The sequence below is a fragment of the Cyprinodon variegatus genome, unplaced genomic scaffold (assembly GCF_000732505.1).
Source record: "Cyprinodon variegatus isolate N-32 unplaced genomic scaffold, C_variegatus-1.0 Scaffold1747, whole genome shotgun sequence".
NCBI classification, from domain to species: Eukaryota; Metazoa; Chordata; class Actinopteri; order Cyprinodontiformes; family Cyprinodontidae; genus Cyprinodon; species Cyprinodon variegatus.
The window spans coordinates 26,638-40,969 of record NW_015152200.1 but is presented as its reverse complement, the minus strand read 5'-3'; the positions used below and the strand labels follow the sequence as shown (position 1 = coordinate 40,969).

The 14,332-nt window shown below is 46.2% G+C and overlaps 1 protein-coding gene across 1 annotated transcript in view; it reads right to left on the bottom strand.

Moving 5' to 3' along the window:
- Nucleotides 1-9,556, bottom strand: part of LOC107104447 (inhibin beta A chain-like) — a 14,932-nt gene extending 5,376 nt beyond the window's left edge. Inside the window, exons 1-2 of the mRNA XM_015404445.1 lie at nt 9,473-9,556; nt 8,440-9,178 (exon numbers count right to left, since the gene is read on the bottom strand). Coding sequence (XP_015259931.1) covers nt 8,440-8,965 — 526 coding nt within the window. The 5' untranslated portion in view covers nt 8,966-9,178; nt 9,473-9,556. The remainder of the gene's footprint in view (nt 1-8,439; nt 9,179-9,472) is intronic.
- Nucleotides 9,557-14,332: the final 4,776 nt, after the last annotated feature.

The window sequence follows — 14,332 nt, the reverse complement described above, 5'->3', positions numbered from 1 at the left end:
GAGAATGGGGCTGTTTATGTGCTGCCTTCTCAATTCAGAGGGCCCCCTGCCTGTCTTTGCCTAGGGCCCCAGATTTCCTAAAGCCACCCCTGCTCAGGAGTGAGAGGAACACTTTCTTCAAACATTGTTCTAAGGTTAGTTATAGTCGGCAGCCTTTCTAGAACTTTCTCAATTCCAACAGAGACAGAATCAGTGAACCTTTCTAGACGCCTCAGGATGGAGATCCTCATTTCACTCGTTTAGTTTTTAACTGAAACATGTTTGACCTGGAGATGAATTATTGCTGATCAATTATGTTATGAATTTATTCCACATGTGTGCAGATGTTATCTGAGCCTGATTTGAGCCAGAATGGCATGTTTTCACAAACACCATGAATCCAAACAAATGCATTTAACACAACATAAACTGAAAATATAGAATATAGTCCTTAGAGAGGAATCCGTTTTTTTCTGCTCTATGTGTGATTCATACGGAAGAGGATTAGGGCCACTGAAAAAAAAAAAAGTTAACTGATTTTTTAATTTTATTTCATTTTAACATGGGAGAAAAGTCAGAATTCTGACTTTAACCTCAGAATTCTGCCTGAATTCTGACAATAAAAAAGTCAGAATTCAATAAAAAAGTCAGAATTCTGACTTTTTTCCCACACTATACTGAAATAAAATAAAAAAAATCAGTTAACTTTTTTATTTTTTCATTGGCCCTAATAGTCTTCCGTAGAAACATCTATAATGCATAAGGCTGTTTGGAATGAGGTCTGGCAGAGAGACCGGTCCTCCGTCTCTCGGCGTTAGCGTCGTGGATCACCATGAAGCGAAGGCAGAGCGGCTCCTGGGGAGCGAACGGAGGCTCTGAGTGTGAAAACCGCGTCGGTTTGCGCCGCAGAGCATCCCGTCATGTGCGCCGGCTGCTGGAGACGGATAAAAAAAGGAGGCGTAAAACGGTTCCAGCAGAGGGAGCCGGGCTTCAAACAGCAGGGAGTCGTTCCAACATCAAACCGACCTCAGCTGCTCTGTTTTCCTACACAGACCATCTGTCATGGTTAGCCGCCTCTGACATGGTTTTCATTTTCAGACCTCATCTAGAAATCATATTAACCTCTGGGGACCGGAACAATCTGAACCAAATGAAAGCTGCTGAGTCCGTTCCCACAGACGTTTATTTATAAAGTCCAACGGAACGAGCTTCAATCAGAGACGGTTTCCACCACAGCAGCTCAGGTCCAGTTGTTCTGGTTGAAGCTGTACTGGAGCTCCAATCAGACGCTCCTGATGAACAGAACCAGACGTACACTGAGTGTCTGTCCGCTGAAGGAAACGCCACACATCCTCCCAGCATCCAGAACATGGACCGTTTTCTGAAGCTCCCACAGAACCCATCTAGCTTCTTGGATCAGGATACAACCAGAAACCCAAACCTCTGGTTCCTGTTGGGCTCAGAACAGCAGCAGAACCAGTGGATCATCCTGCATTCTTCTCCAACACCAGAACCGGATGAATAGATCCTACATCCTTCAGAACAAAAACTCCTCATAAATTTCTATCTGTAGATTGTTTGCATTGATCTGTGAAAGAAGTATTCTCCGGTTGTCTGGAGCGATTTTAATAAACTCCTCCTGAGATGGATCCTTCAAGAACATCCAGAACTTTATGGGATGGACTGAAAGTAAAACACCAGTTGGTCATTTTAAGGCTAGGCTTAAAACTTTCCTTTTTGATAAAGCTTCTAGTTAGAGTGGCTCAGGTTATCCTGATCTATCTCTATAGTTCTGCTGCTATAGGCTTAGACTGCTGGAGGACATAGGGACCCCTTTTTCATCATTCTGCTTCATTCTATCTCTATTCTCCCACTCTGCAGAATAGAGATAGAATGTAAAGTGCTTTGAGATGTCATGTGTTGTGAAATGGCGCTATAGAAATAAACTGAATAGAATAGAATTATTAGCGGTACCAGTAGAACTGAATCGATCGGGTTTCCTCTCATGCAGGCCGATCAGTGCATGTTGAGCCTGAAGATTTAGATTTCCACCTGCTTAAGCTGCACTCAGGTGCTGCTGGCACCCAACAAGAAGATCCGATCACTTCTATTGATTTGTGCAGGAATCTGTAATCTGACTTCCTGTTAACCCAGAATGACCCCCCAGCTTCCCGCCCCAGCAGAGGCTCCCAGTGCCCCCGCTTTCTCCCAGCAGTCTGGGATAAATATAACTGTGCAGAGAGCTGAGTCAGGAGGAGTTGCTCAGGGAGCGTTATCAGGGCTGGGAGGGATTGCTGGGCTCTCTAATTCCAGCTCCCAGCATCTCCTCCCTCTCCGTTTGAAGTCGGCCGCCTTCCTGTCCTCCCAAAGCGGTGTCTAAACCACAGAGGTCTCACTCTGATGGGCTTTTCCTCCACACATCCTGCAGCTGCAGGGGGGGGGGGATCCTCAGTTCCAACAGTTCAAAAGTTTTTGGTTCTGAAGCGTCTAAATCGGCCTCTTTCAGTCGGACTATTGTTTCTTCACCTCAGCAGCAACAGATCAGATTGCCATTGCCTGGAATCTCTCAGAAAAACCATCAGAACCTTCTCTCTAACGTTAGCCCTGCCTGCCGCAGACGGGCTGACGTTAGCCCTGCCTGCCGCAAACGGGCTAACAATAGCCCTGCCTGCCGCAGACGGGCTAACAATAGCCCTGCCTGCCGCAGACGGGCTAACAATAGCCCTGGCCACTGCAGACGGGCTAACATTAGCCCTGCCTGCCGCATGTTGGCTAACCTTAGCCCTGGCCACTGCAGACGGGCTAACAATAGCCCTGCCTGCCGCAGACGGGCTAACAATAGCCCTGGCTGTTTCACACGGGCTAACAATAGCCCTGGCCACTGCAGACGGGCTAACAATAGCCCTGGCCACTGCAGACGGGCTAACAATAGCCCTGGCCACTGCAGACGAGGTAACAATAGCCCTGCCTGCCGCAGACGGGCTAACAATAGCCCTGGCCACTGCAGACGGGCTAACGTTAGCCCTGCCTGCCGCAGATGGGCTAACCTTAGCCCTGGTCGCTGCAGACGAGGTAACGATAGCCGTGGCCACTTCAGACGGGCTAATGTTAGCCCTGCCTGCCGCAGACGGCTAACAATAGCCCTAGCCGCTTCAGATGGACTAACAATAGCCCTGGCCACTGCAGACGGGCTAATGTTAGCCCTGACTGCGGTTAGCCTTGGAGCTCCACTGGTTGCCACGGTCGTCTCAACATCTGAACCTTTTTAAATTTCGCACTAAATCAGCTAATAAATCATATAGTGAAGCTTAAAGTATAATTTTCTTGCCTCAAATGATCTTAAAACGTACTTTTATTGAACAACAGCAACAAAAAAGTTAAAAACTTTTAACTTAACACTCAGCTCTGTGAGCGCTAACCTGGAAGCTGCCGCTGCCGCAGTGCATGCTGGGACAGCTGTCAGTCTGGAGAACGGAAAAGTCTGCTGTGATGCATGCTGGGTAAGGAGGGAGGGGAGTCTTGTGTTCTTATTAAACCAGTGCCGGGGCTGATGACGGTTCACCAGCACACTAAAACTCACAAGTACACATATTGAGGATCACGGTCTGTGGAAGTTTACTACGGAGTGATTCATCTGTCCACACATAGAGGATCTCTGCCCCACAGCACAGCAGAAACCAACGGGAGGACGGCAATAAACCCGGCCGCGTCAGGACCGCAGCCGCATGTAAAATTCTCGAAAACGCCGAAGCCATGGAGCGGAGCGGGGGGGGGGGGCTGACGACCAACTAACTACAGGTGACTACTTGCCAGCTACGCTTTGGTTCCACATCACACAGATGTTCCTGCCCTCCAATCAGCTGCCTCAGAGGTCATCGAAGCGACCCCAAGCAGGTCGCCGCTCTGCCAGAATAGGCCCAACAAAGACGGGATTATTCCGCACTCCGGCTGCCAGGGGTGGGCTGAGGTTAGCGCACGGAGCGGAGCAGAGCAGGCGGATGAAAGTGGATTCAGGAATGTCGCTAATGATGTGTTCAATTAAGTTCAATTAGCCTAATTGTCCTCTGTGTGTGGTGAGTGAGGGGAGGAGAGGGGGGAAGGTAAACAGGGACAGGCTCTAAACAGAGGACAGGAAAAAAACAGGGACAGATAGATATTGTCCCCGAGCTGCTAAACAGAGGTTGACGCTTCATCTCAGCCAAGAATCCAGTCATCCCTGACTCCCTCAGCCGCCTTCTCCATCCCAAAATAATTACAGAGCTCCCTGAATGCACCGTTTATTTCCGAGGGTTCAGGGGGTACGGAAAGCTGCTATAGGATTTAATGCAGGAGGCTGGAATAGGCTGGTCCTGGGAGGAACGCGGAGGTTAAATCAGGGGCCAAACAGCTTCTATGTGTCAAAGATCTACGTACAGTGATGTGTCCAAAGTGAGGCCCAGGGGCCATTTAGGGGCCTCACAGCACAGGTGCTTGGAACCAAAGGAGGCTTTTATTTCTAATTTCTAAATTATTGATTCAAATCAAAGTTTTGTAAAAATCTAATAACCAGGTTTGAATTCATTCTAAGCTAAACAGGATCACATCTATGTAGGAAATTTAATGTAAGCAAATCTAATTTTAACAGATTCATTATAACAATATAATTTTTTTAATGTGTTGCCATAGTAAAAATTTTTAAAAAATAAATATAGAAAAGTTCTTCATATCATTAAATACCCGACTAGATAAAGTTAGTACTTTATTAGTTGAACTAGAATAAAAAACAATGAATTAATTGGTTTTAAACAAACAGCAGCGTGATTTTTTATTTTTGGGACATTTAAAGACGGTGGCCTGTTTGGTCCATTTGGTGCCTTCAGGTTATTCGGCTCAGTCCAAATGATTGCTCAATGATCGGCGCCAGGCAAGGCTCCTCATAGACGCCTCGACATCAGGTAACTTCCAGAATCCCAGATTTCCAGATTTATTTATTGGGAATTCAGATCCATTCCTTAATATTAAAACTGGAAATAATCCAGAGGAAAGCTGTTAGTAAACCTGCCTCAACCTTTTTCTTGGAACAATCTATTTTCAGATATAAATTGGGAACAAACAATTTTTTGTTTCTAATAAAATACAGGAAGTGTTTGTTAAAATGTTACACAGATGTTATCCTGTTAATTCAGTAATGAAAACAAATATATTCCAAATATTGATCCACTTTGTTCCTTCTGTCACATCGATCAGGAAACATTAACCCACCTTTTTTGGGAATTCTCTTTTAGCAACGTTTTTTGGTGCGACTTCAATAATTTTGTTAATGGGAAATGCAAAATACTTATTTTGCTGAATGTTAAACATGTTCTGTTTTTCCAAGTTCAGTTTGTCTGAGAAAGAATAGATTATAAATGTTAGTTTTCTGAAACATGTATGTTCCACATACAATGTGGAACATACATTTGCTAAAAACAAATTTGCTAAAAACAAACCCAACCTCACTGTTTTCAGAGCTTATGCTGTTTTTTGGACTCCTTAAAAATATGCACCAACTCTAAAGCTGTGAAACTTATAACTCTAAGTGGTGAACTTCATTTCTAATCTATTTTTATTTTCTCTGTTTCATGGAATTCTGTAGTTCTGTTACCCCACCTCGAGGATACTACTGTCTGTAACTTTATATTCTTTATTTGTAAATAAAGTTTGTTTAAAAACCTCATAGTCGCCCCCTGCTGGTAGGTCATGACTATCGCTTTTTTCCACTGATTTATTTCACCTCCTCAGGTTCAGAGGATCTTCTTTCTCCTCCTTCTGTCCCTCAAAAAAATATTTTTCTGTTTTTTTTTTTTCAATCTGAGAATTATAAATTTGTTTAACTGGTGTTGATGGAAAAAAAGTGTTCAACTATTTGCCTTTTATTTTATTTTAGCAAAGAGAGAACGGTTAATCCCTTATAGCTCGGTAATCTGCCCTGTTCTGCCTGAGCAGCGTTCGTTCCTCCTTAGTTACAATCATGGTAAGTAGTCAGAGTAAAAACTAATTACAGTAAACTGTAAAATGTTATGAATAAACCTGAGAAAGAATCCGGTTTGTTATGGAAGAAGCTGCAAACAGCTTCACTCAGGGATGGTGTGGCCTTTTTTAGTGAGTAAATAGGATAAATGAATATATGAAACAAACCACACTGGTTTGTAATGTTTAGTTTCAGTTAATTTTACTGCAGAAACTTCAACAAATCGTTAGTTAGAATCATTTCATGATGTCTTTATTAAAGTGTCCAGATCCTTATAATTGTGTTAAAGTGTTAAAATGTGCAGAAACTGGAGCCAGAAGCTGCATGAAGCAACTGGAAGCAGTCTGAGAGCTGATGGCCTCGTTAGACGCTAACCTCAAAAGGAGGCGGCTCTGTGAGACGGTCGGAGTGACTGATGAGCTCTGCGCTTTGTTTAGAAACCGAATCTCCTACGGCAGAACTTTGAATGTTCGAGCTGCTGTTTGATCCAATCATTTTCAACTCGACAAAAATGTAAATAGTTCATCCGCAAATGTGCCTTTTCTTACTTTACGTGGCGCAAATTGCTTCAAGATGTCGACTGTAAAGGCGGCTCTGTCTAACCGCTGCGTTTTTCTCTGCAGCGGCATGGAGCAGCAGGAGTCCAGTCAAAACACAAGCCGGTACCGACCCGGAGAACCCATACCGTCCCTACTGCTGATCCGGGTTCTGGTGGCGCCAGGTTCTGCTGACTGAAAGGAACTTCTGGAGCCGTTTAAGGGCCCGGCGCTCTGCAGAGTTTACAGCAGCCGCCCGCTGCGACAGAAGCTGCAAAAACCAACCGAGAGGAAAGTCAAAGACTGGTGGACCCGATTCAGCAGATCTGGACTGAGGTTCTGTCAGATCAGCATACCCATAGTCATTGCTTTAGTTTTCTACTGAAAATAAACTTTAAACTACCTCAGAGGGCATGTATCTCTTAAGTCATGAACAAAAAAACAATTTAATGTCTTACTTTCTTGTGTTTTTTTTAAGCGTATGGGGATCTGATGCATGACTAAAGGGCTAGCCGCCCATCCAGGTAGTTTAAAGTCTATTTTTCGTACAAAACTAAAAGGATAAACGCAAACCTGAGGTCTTGTGCTGCGTATTGACTATGGCTATGCTGGTCTGACAGAACCAGCGTCACTTTCCACACATCTGAGGTTTTTAAAAATGTTTAATTTACTCCATTTCTTAAGAGTCAAATCAGAACATTGGTCTGATGGATGGTGGTTAATCTCCAGAACCACGTCAGTCAGTCAGTCAGTCCAGTTTAGTCAAACTGGGTTCTACAGCATCCACTTAAATCCAATTTATAAGACGACTAGTGAAGAGACTCGGCTTCTCATCCCGACTCAGGACTGGGATCAATAGAGAAGAACGTCCAGCAGGATCAGAATCAGCCAACCATAGAGGCTTTGAAGATGTCGGACCCTTACTGAAGACCGCCCCTCCCCCGGTGGAAGCAGAACCGGATCATGACGGCCTTTAGAAGACCAGTTCTCTAAAGTTCTACCAATTTTTATTCATGCAGCTATCTGGACCGAGCCAGAAAAGATTAGTGTTTTCTTTTGTTCTGCTGGAGGTTTCTTCCTGTTCAAAGGGAGTTTTTCCTCTCCACTGTCGCTACAAGCATGCTTAGTGTGAGGGATTGCTGAAGAGTCAATGAGTCGATGCAATCAGCTGGTTTTCCTTAGATAGAAAACTTTGAATCAATCTGACTGGATGATCTGATAAAAAGTGACCTGAGATGACATGATGTGAATTGGAGCTATAGAAATAAACTGAATAGAATTTAGAAAAACCTTTCTATGTTCTGTAGGTTCGTCTGTTTGCAGCTGATGAACCCTGAGAGACACAGAAACCACGTCTGCAGCTTTGATCTCCACAGAGAGGCGCTCTTCATGCAGATCTACGCTCTACTTTCCTCTCAGCCTGTTTGCAAAGATCCACTTTATAAAAATCTTTTCCATCTGCTGCTCCAGACTCACCTACAGAAACCTGAACTGCAGCAACAGGAAATCCAGCAGACGTCAGAGCCGGCCCACAGCTGGCAGGTGAGGCATTTTAAGAATCCCACAACAGGACCGGACCTTCAGGACAAATCATTTCCCTTTGGAAACGCTAAGACCGTGGACTCTAACTGTGGTGAGCAGGTGGGAGGGGGCGCAGCTGCGTTTCAAACCGGACCTGCGTCCCTTTCTGCCTCTGGCTGATTTACGCTCCGCTGCTACCGTCTGTCAGGGAGACGATCCAGCGCTCAGAGGAGCAGCAGAACCAGCGGCTCCCGCTGAGAGCAGGAGGCAGTTACAGAGGTGACAGGCTGCGTCAGGGAGCGTGCAGGTGGAACTAAACAGGTGGACAAACTGTTTCCAGGGTCTGCATTTGATCGCACACATCCTTAGTGATGTCATCAGTGTGAGTGGAACCAGGAAGACTGTCAGACTCACCCGCCTCGGCGAAAGTGATGATCTCGGTCGTCTCCGGCGCGTCGCCGCCGTCTCCCGCCCGGGCTGCCGCCGCCGCTCCTCCCCCCTTGCCTCCTCCGGGGCCTCCCCGCCCTCTCGACTCCTCCTCGCCCTCGATCTGCACGCTGCCGTCCTCGGCCACTCGCCCCACGTGAAGTTTTCGCAGGGCGTTGAGGAGTGCGGCGCGCGGCACCGGCCGGGTGATGTTGGGCCGGGCCTGCAGGTGGAGCATGTTGAGGATGTGCCTCTTCACCGCCTCCACCACGTCCGGCTGAGCCGCCTTCTCCTCCTCGTACCCGAGCAAGTCGTCGCCCGCGGCCGTCGTCCCTTCATTTCTCCTCATCCTGGCCAGGGCGCAGGACGGGCAGTGGGCGCTGGAGGCATCCGGTAAGGACTGGACCATCAGGGAGACGGGCTGATGCCTGGACTTCAGGTCCACGGAGGATTTCCCGCTCTGGATCTGCACCAGGACCAGGAGGGCCCAGCCCAGTAAAGGTAACAAAGACATGCTGCCAGCAAAACACCTGAGAGGCTGCTCTGAAGAGGCAGTCGGATCTCCGAGAGTCCAAATCAGGACAAAAGTCAATCAAAATTCAGTCCTTGAGACGGAGAAGATTCCCTTCCTCGCTCTGTCCTCCTGTCTTTGTCTCCTCTGTCAGAAGTTTGGAGGCTGCAAAGTTCAGCTCAGCTCACAGTCCACCTGCCAACCCAACGGAAAAAACTGTAAAGAAACAAGAGAGAAAAAACACAACGGCAGGGGAGAAAATGAGTAATCCTTATCTTTTTGTCAGGGACAGATGGCTGCAAAATGTGGAGGCGTCACACGAAAGAAAGGAAAAAAGAAAGAAAGAAGGAGAAGAAAAAAATAAGAGGAAAAACTCTGAGAGGAGATGAATGGATGAGGGAAAAAAAGCTGCAGGACGGAGCTTGTTCCTGGGGTGAAGTCTGTGCAGAGTGTGTGTTAGAGAAGGACTAAGTTATCCCAGATGAAGGGAGTTCCTCTCTCTCTCTTTACCTCTGCTGCTCCCTCCCTCTCTCGCTCCGTCAGAGTTGAGTGTGCTCCCTCGTTCACCAGTTGAATGATTTTAGTGGAGTGGGCCGGTCTCTCTCTAGTGCGAGCCACTCAACCATAAGTACACCTCCCTCTCTCTCCTTCACCCTCCTCCCCCCGGTGACTCATCCTACCTTTTCCCGCCCTCCTCCTCTCAACTTCTTCATCCCTCCTCAGCTGTGAATGAGTTGAGGGTTGAAAAATCTCCTGAACCGTGACTCTTTTTTCCATCTGGTGTCTGTTTGACCGTCTGTCTGTCAGTCGGTCTGACGCGCTCAGCGTGTTTAGTCTGGTTGCTCCACGGCTCCAGTCAAAGCATCATCATCTGCTTTGTCGTCTGCTGGTGAAGGCATCAGTAATGGATCAACTTCAGCTAACTAATAACCAGTGACTCCACCGTTCCGAAGAATCCTGTCATCTTTGACCTCAAGTTAAGAACAATAAATCACATTCTCACAAATTTCTATTCTCCTTACCTGGAGGTACCTGGAGACCCGGCCAGCCAAGCGAACTCGGATCATCAAGAACTGCCCAAAGATGAGTCCTCCCCACTTAGCGAAAATTGGTTACAAAGACAACAGGATTTACATCCAAACGACGTCTACATTGGGTTGAAAAGTTAAAGGTGAACAGCCGTAACTCTCAGATCGTTGAAGAGACGTTCATAACTGGGTTTCTAACTTCTTTTCAATGTCTATTACTGGAATGACCAAACACAGCCCAATTTTCAACAACTATTTCTGGACTAAATCAAGACTATGATGGACCGTCCGGGTTTAGCCTAAAAACCAAGGTCTGACTTATGTCTGGTGTTTAGGGGGTAAGTTCTGAGTTTATCAGTAAAACCCGACATGTCTCAGTGGTTTAAATGGTAAATAGAGTCAGAACGTACAATACGAGGGCCTCATAAGTCGGTTAAGACATTGAAGACCAACAGTGGTTAGTTCTCCAAACCTTCAATGAAGCTTTGGAGACCAGAACCTGGGGAGAACAGGAGACCAGAACCAACCAGATTTAGACTAAAAACCGACGTCTGACTGACGTCTGGTGTTTGGAGGGTCAGTTCTGAGTTCATCAGTAAAACACAACATGTCAGAGTTAGCAGGGCCAAGGAGTTCAACTCACTGAAGCAAGACCAGAACAACAGCAAGTCAACAACAGGCCGGTCCAGGTGAAATAAAGGAAAGGAGGGGAAGTTCAGAGGAAGACACGCTCCGACCTCCAAACCAATTGGCTCCACTGTAAAACTGGGAAGAACTTTACTTTGAGGATCCAAAGATGTCCTGAACAAACACCTATAAAGACCTGCTGGTTTCATAGACAGAGTGAAACGTTCCTCAGTGTTTCCTCAGGTTTCTGACCCTTCAGGGACTTTTCCAGTAAGAGTCGTAATGAATCCCTGGTTTCAGCTTTTGGATTGTCTAAAATTTTTCTTAAGGTCAGAGGGTTTGCCTTACAGCAGATGTAAAGGTAGGAAGAAGTCTGAAGATGACCTGCCTGTTACTAAGAAAGCCGTAACAAGGTGTGATGCTGGCTTTAAAGGAGCTCTGTTGGGAGGTTGGAAACATCCATTATACTCAGATACATCAATTTAAGATTTCTGAGAACTCCGAAGAAACTGGGTTTGGGTTCCATAGAGGGGGTCATTATTGAGACCTACCAGGTTGTTCTGGCTTTAATTGTGTTTGAAGGCCTTCAGTGAGGTCTAAATGGTCAATGGAGTTGGAATATAAACCAAGATGGCCTCATACGGCTGGTAAGGTGGGAGACCAACACTGGTTAGTTTTCCAGAGCTTCATTGAAGGTTGAATCAGTGTTGGTGACTCCAGCATCACGCAGATCTTTCCTCTGAGCTCATCCAGCTACGCTTATCCGAAGGAACAGAAGCTATGAAACATCCTGGTCATCACCACGCCTCATCTGGTTCCCCCTCAGAAACCAGAAGAGGTTTGTTTTGATCTCCACTAATCCCAGAAAACTCGCCCCCTGGTCATTACCTGTGTCATCTTCCCACAGCTTCCTGCTGCACTGACCGCAGGAATTAGGGGGATTGGAGCTGGAATGTGTCATTGTGTTTGTTTGGTTGAGTAACGATCCTTGAAATCTTCCACTTATAAGTTTGGCCAGAAATAGAAACAGTTGGATCTGATGGGAAGATGTTTGGAGGACCTTCCCTGGAAAATCATCGGATCCAAACGGGTTTCAAGAGCAAACCAGGTTTGCTTCTTCACTGGTAACAAACCAAGTTAGATAAATAAGTTAGATGTAGGCTAACAATGACTGAACAGATCTCATGTAGATCTACCTTAAAGTTTAATAAGTTCCAGTCTGATATGAAATGATTAGACATGAGGGTACCGCCTGATCAGCGTCAGCCGTGAGTGTAGAGGAAGCGCAGAAGACACGCTGAAGCTTCCGGCTGTAATCAGACGTCTGGGATTCTCCCTCAGCTCTGACATCAGCAGCGCTGCGGGGAAAGTGTGTGAGCCCATGAGTGGGATGCTTGTTTTTCAAGCAAACAGCCCAGCCTGCGTGAGCTCATCGCTCCGCCGCTGCCTTATAAAGACTGTGGCTTATTAGTCTGAGCGTGTCTGGGCCGGCGGCTGCTTTAAATAACTCCCGTAGTCTCAGTCATGAACCTTTCATGCAGCCGGCGGGGCCCTGATGCACTTTGGTTCAGAACCCGGCCCTGGACGCGTCCGTCCGGGACCCCCCCTCACCCCCTGCTGTCCCACTTAAAGGGCTGCTGGAGATCCAGCAGTTTCCAGAGATACCAAACATGTCAGTGGGAATTTAGAGGGAATGGATGTGAGCGGGTTCTGCAGTCACGCAGATTCCCCCGGAACAAGCTGCAGACGTCCTGCTAATGTCTTCAGCTCTGCTGGACTTTAATATTTCAGCTGCAGGCCGGTCCTCCTCCATGTTTGTTTGTTTTGTTGCTGGATCTTCAGCTCGGCTCTTCAGCCCGTGTGTCCTTCTGTAAACCTCTTCACCGTGTGTGTTTGTGTGCTGGAATCTGGAGCATCAGCTGTTAAATAAACTGGAGGCCCCAATGGCAGCATGCTCGCCTGCTCCATCTAGTGGCCAGCGGCTGGCGCAGCGTCTGCAGAGCATCAGGGACTGGATCCACTGAGGTTCACGGGACAGTCACAAGGTTCCACACTGGAAAAAATAGAAACCTAGATAAGTCCTTTTTTCTTAAAATAAGTGCATTTGCTCTTTGATGGTAAAATAGAGATTATATCAATGGAACAAGACAATTTACACGTAAAATAACAAAACACAACTGCATTGTCTTATTTCGAGAATTATCATCTTTTAGGAGTAAAAACACTCATTCTATTGGAAAACTATCTCATTTACAGACTCAAATGCGGGTAAATACACTTAATTTAAGACATTTTTACTAATTTCTACGCTGTTTTTCCAGTGCAGCTCCCACAGGATGTCCCATCGAACAGTACCAGTAGCCGTATCTATAGCAACCACCTTCCCACACTGCAAAAACGATCTGGAAACAAGTAAAAATGTCTTAAAATTTGTGTATTTAGCATAAAGCAAGTAAATAATAAGATTTGCCAATGGAATGAGTATTTTTACTCTTAAAATAAGATAAGTCGATAATATCCACTTGGAATAAGACGACGCAATTGTTTTTTTTCTTATTTTAGATGTAAATTGCCTTATTCCATTGGCAAAGTGTATCACTTAACTGCTTAATTCAAGAAAGAAATGCTCTTTTTTAAAGAAAAATAAACTTAGATTCCAATTTTTTTCAGTGCACATTATTATTTAGATATTGGCTTAAAAGAAATCACTGAAATGTCAACAAACACAGAAACGTACAGCAGTACGTATAAAAGAGAGAGAGCCGAGTTTAGGAAGGGATTGAAGAAGAAAATAAAGAGGAGTCGGACCAGTTTGCAGGAAAGACTCGGGGCCTGAAACGGTTCCTTGGTTCTTTTCTGCTGAACAGAACTATTTAAATCAAACTGTTTCATTCCTCAGTGGTTCGTTTTGAAGCATCTTTCCCTCGTCGTTCATCAGTTCTTCCTAACGATCAAACACTGGTTTCGGTTTATTTACCAGGAGGTGAGAACTGGTTTATCGGTGTTCTGTAGTTGGGAAAACATCCCTGGTTCTGGATCTACCTCTACAGACTGGGCTCCATTTTACACCCAGAACCAGGAAGCGGCCGGGAAACGAAGCAGCGGTCCAGGAGGAGGTTTAAAGAGTACAGACTGGTGTCCTCGTGAAGTGGAATAGTGCTCGGGCTGATGACGTTTCATGAGAACGTGAGAATGCACGAGTACCCGGGTCGTTCGCCGAGTCGTTTGACCTGGGTAAACACGCGCCGGCGATCTGTTCCCACTGAAGCTGATTGCTCCCACGTTGAATGGAAGCTAACGCTCAATCAAAGCATGTTGCTGTATGTTTGTGTTGGTGCAGCCGTTCTTCCATTGATGTGGTTGTTCCTCCCTAACCAACCATGATCGGGGGGAGTTCAAAGGTCAGGGTGCCCTCTGGGTGAAGATGTGAAGCAGCAGACTGTAGAATACGCCTCCTCGTATGGCGCGGTCCAATCAGCGCTCCTCCAGGCGACGCTGAGGGACCGTAGTTAGAAGCTTTCATGTGGTCGTCCAGCTGCTCGCTGAGCCGCGCTGATTACAGTCTCAGCAGGACTGAAGTTTATGAAACATCAGCGTTGATTTATGGAGCATCAGGCCGTCTTCCTGCATCATCTGCTGCTAAACGCCCCTCGGTTTTTATTCCTGCCTTCGTTTTCTGGCCAAACTGGGAGCAGAGACGTGATGGAAGTCCTTT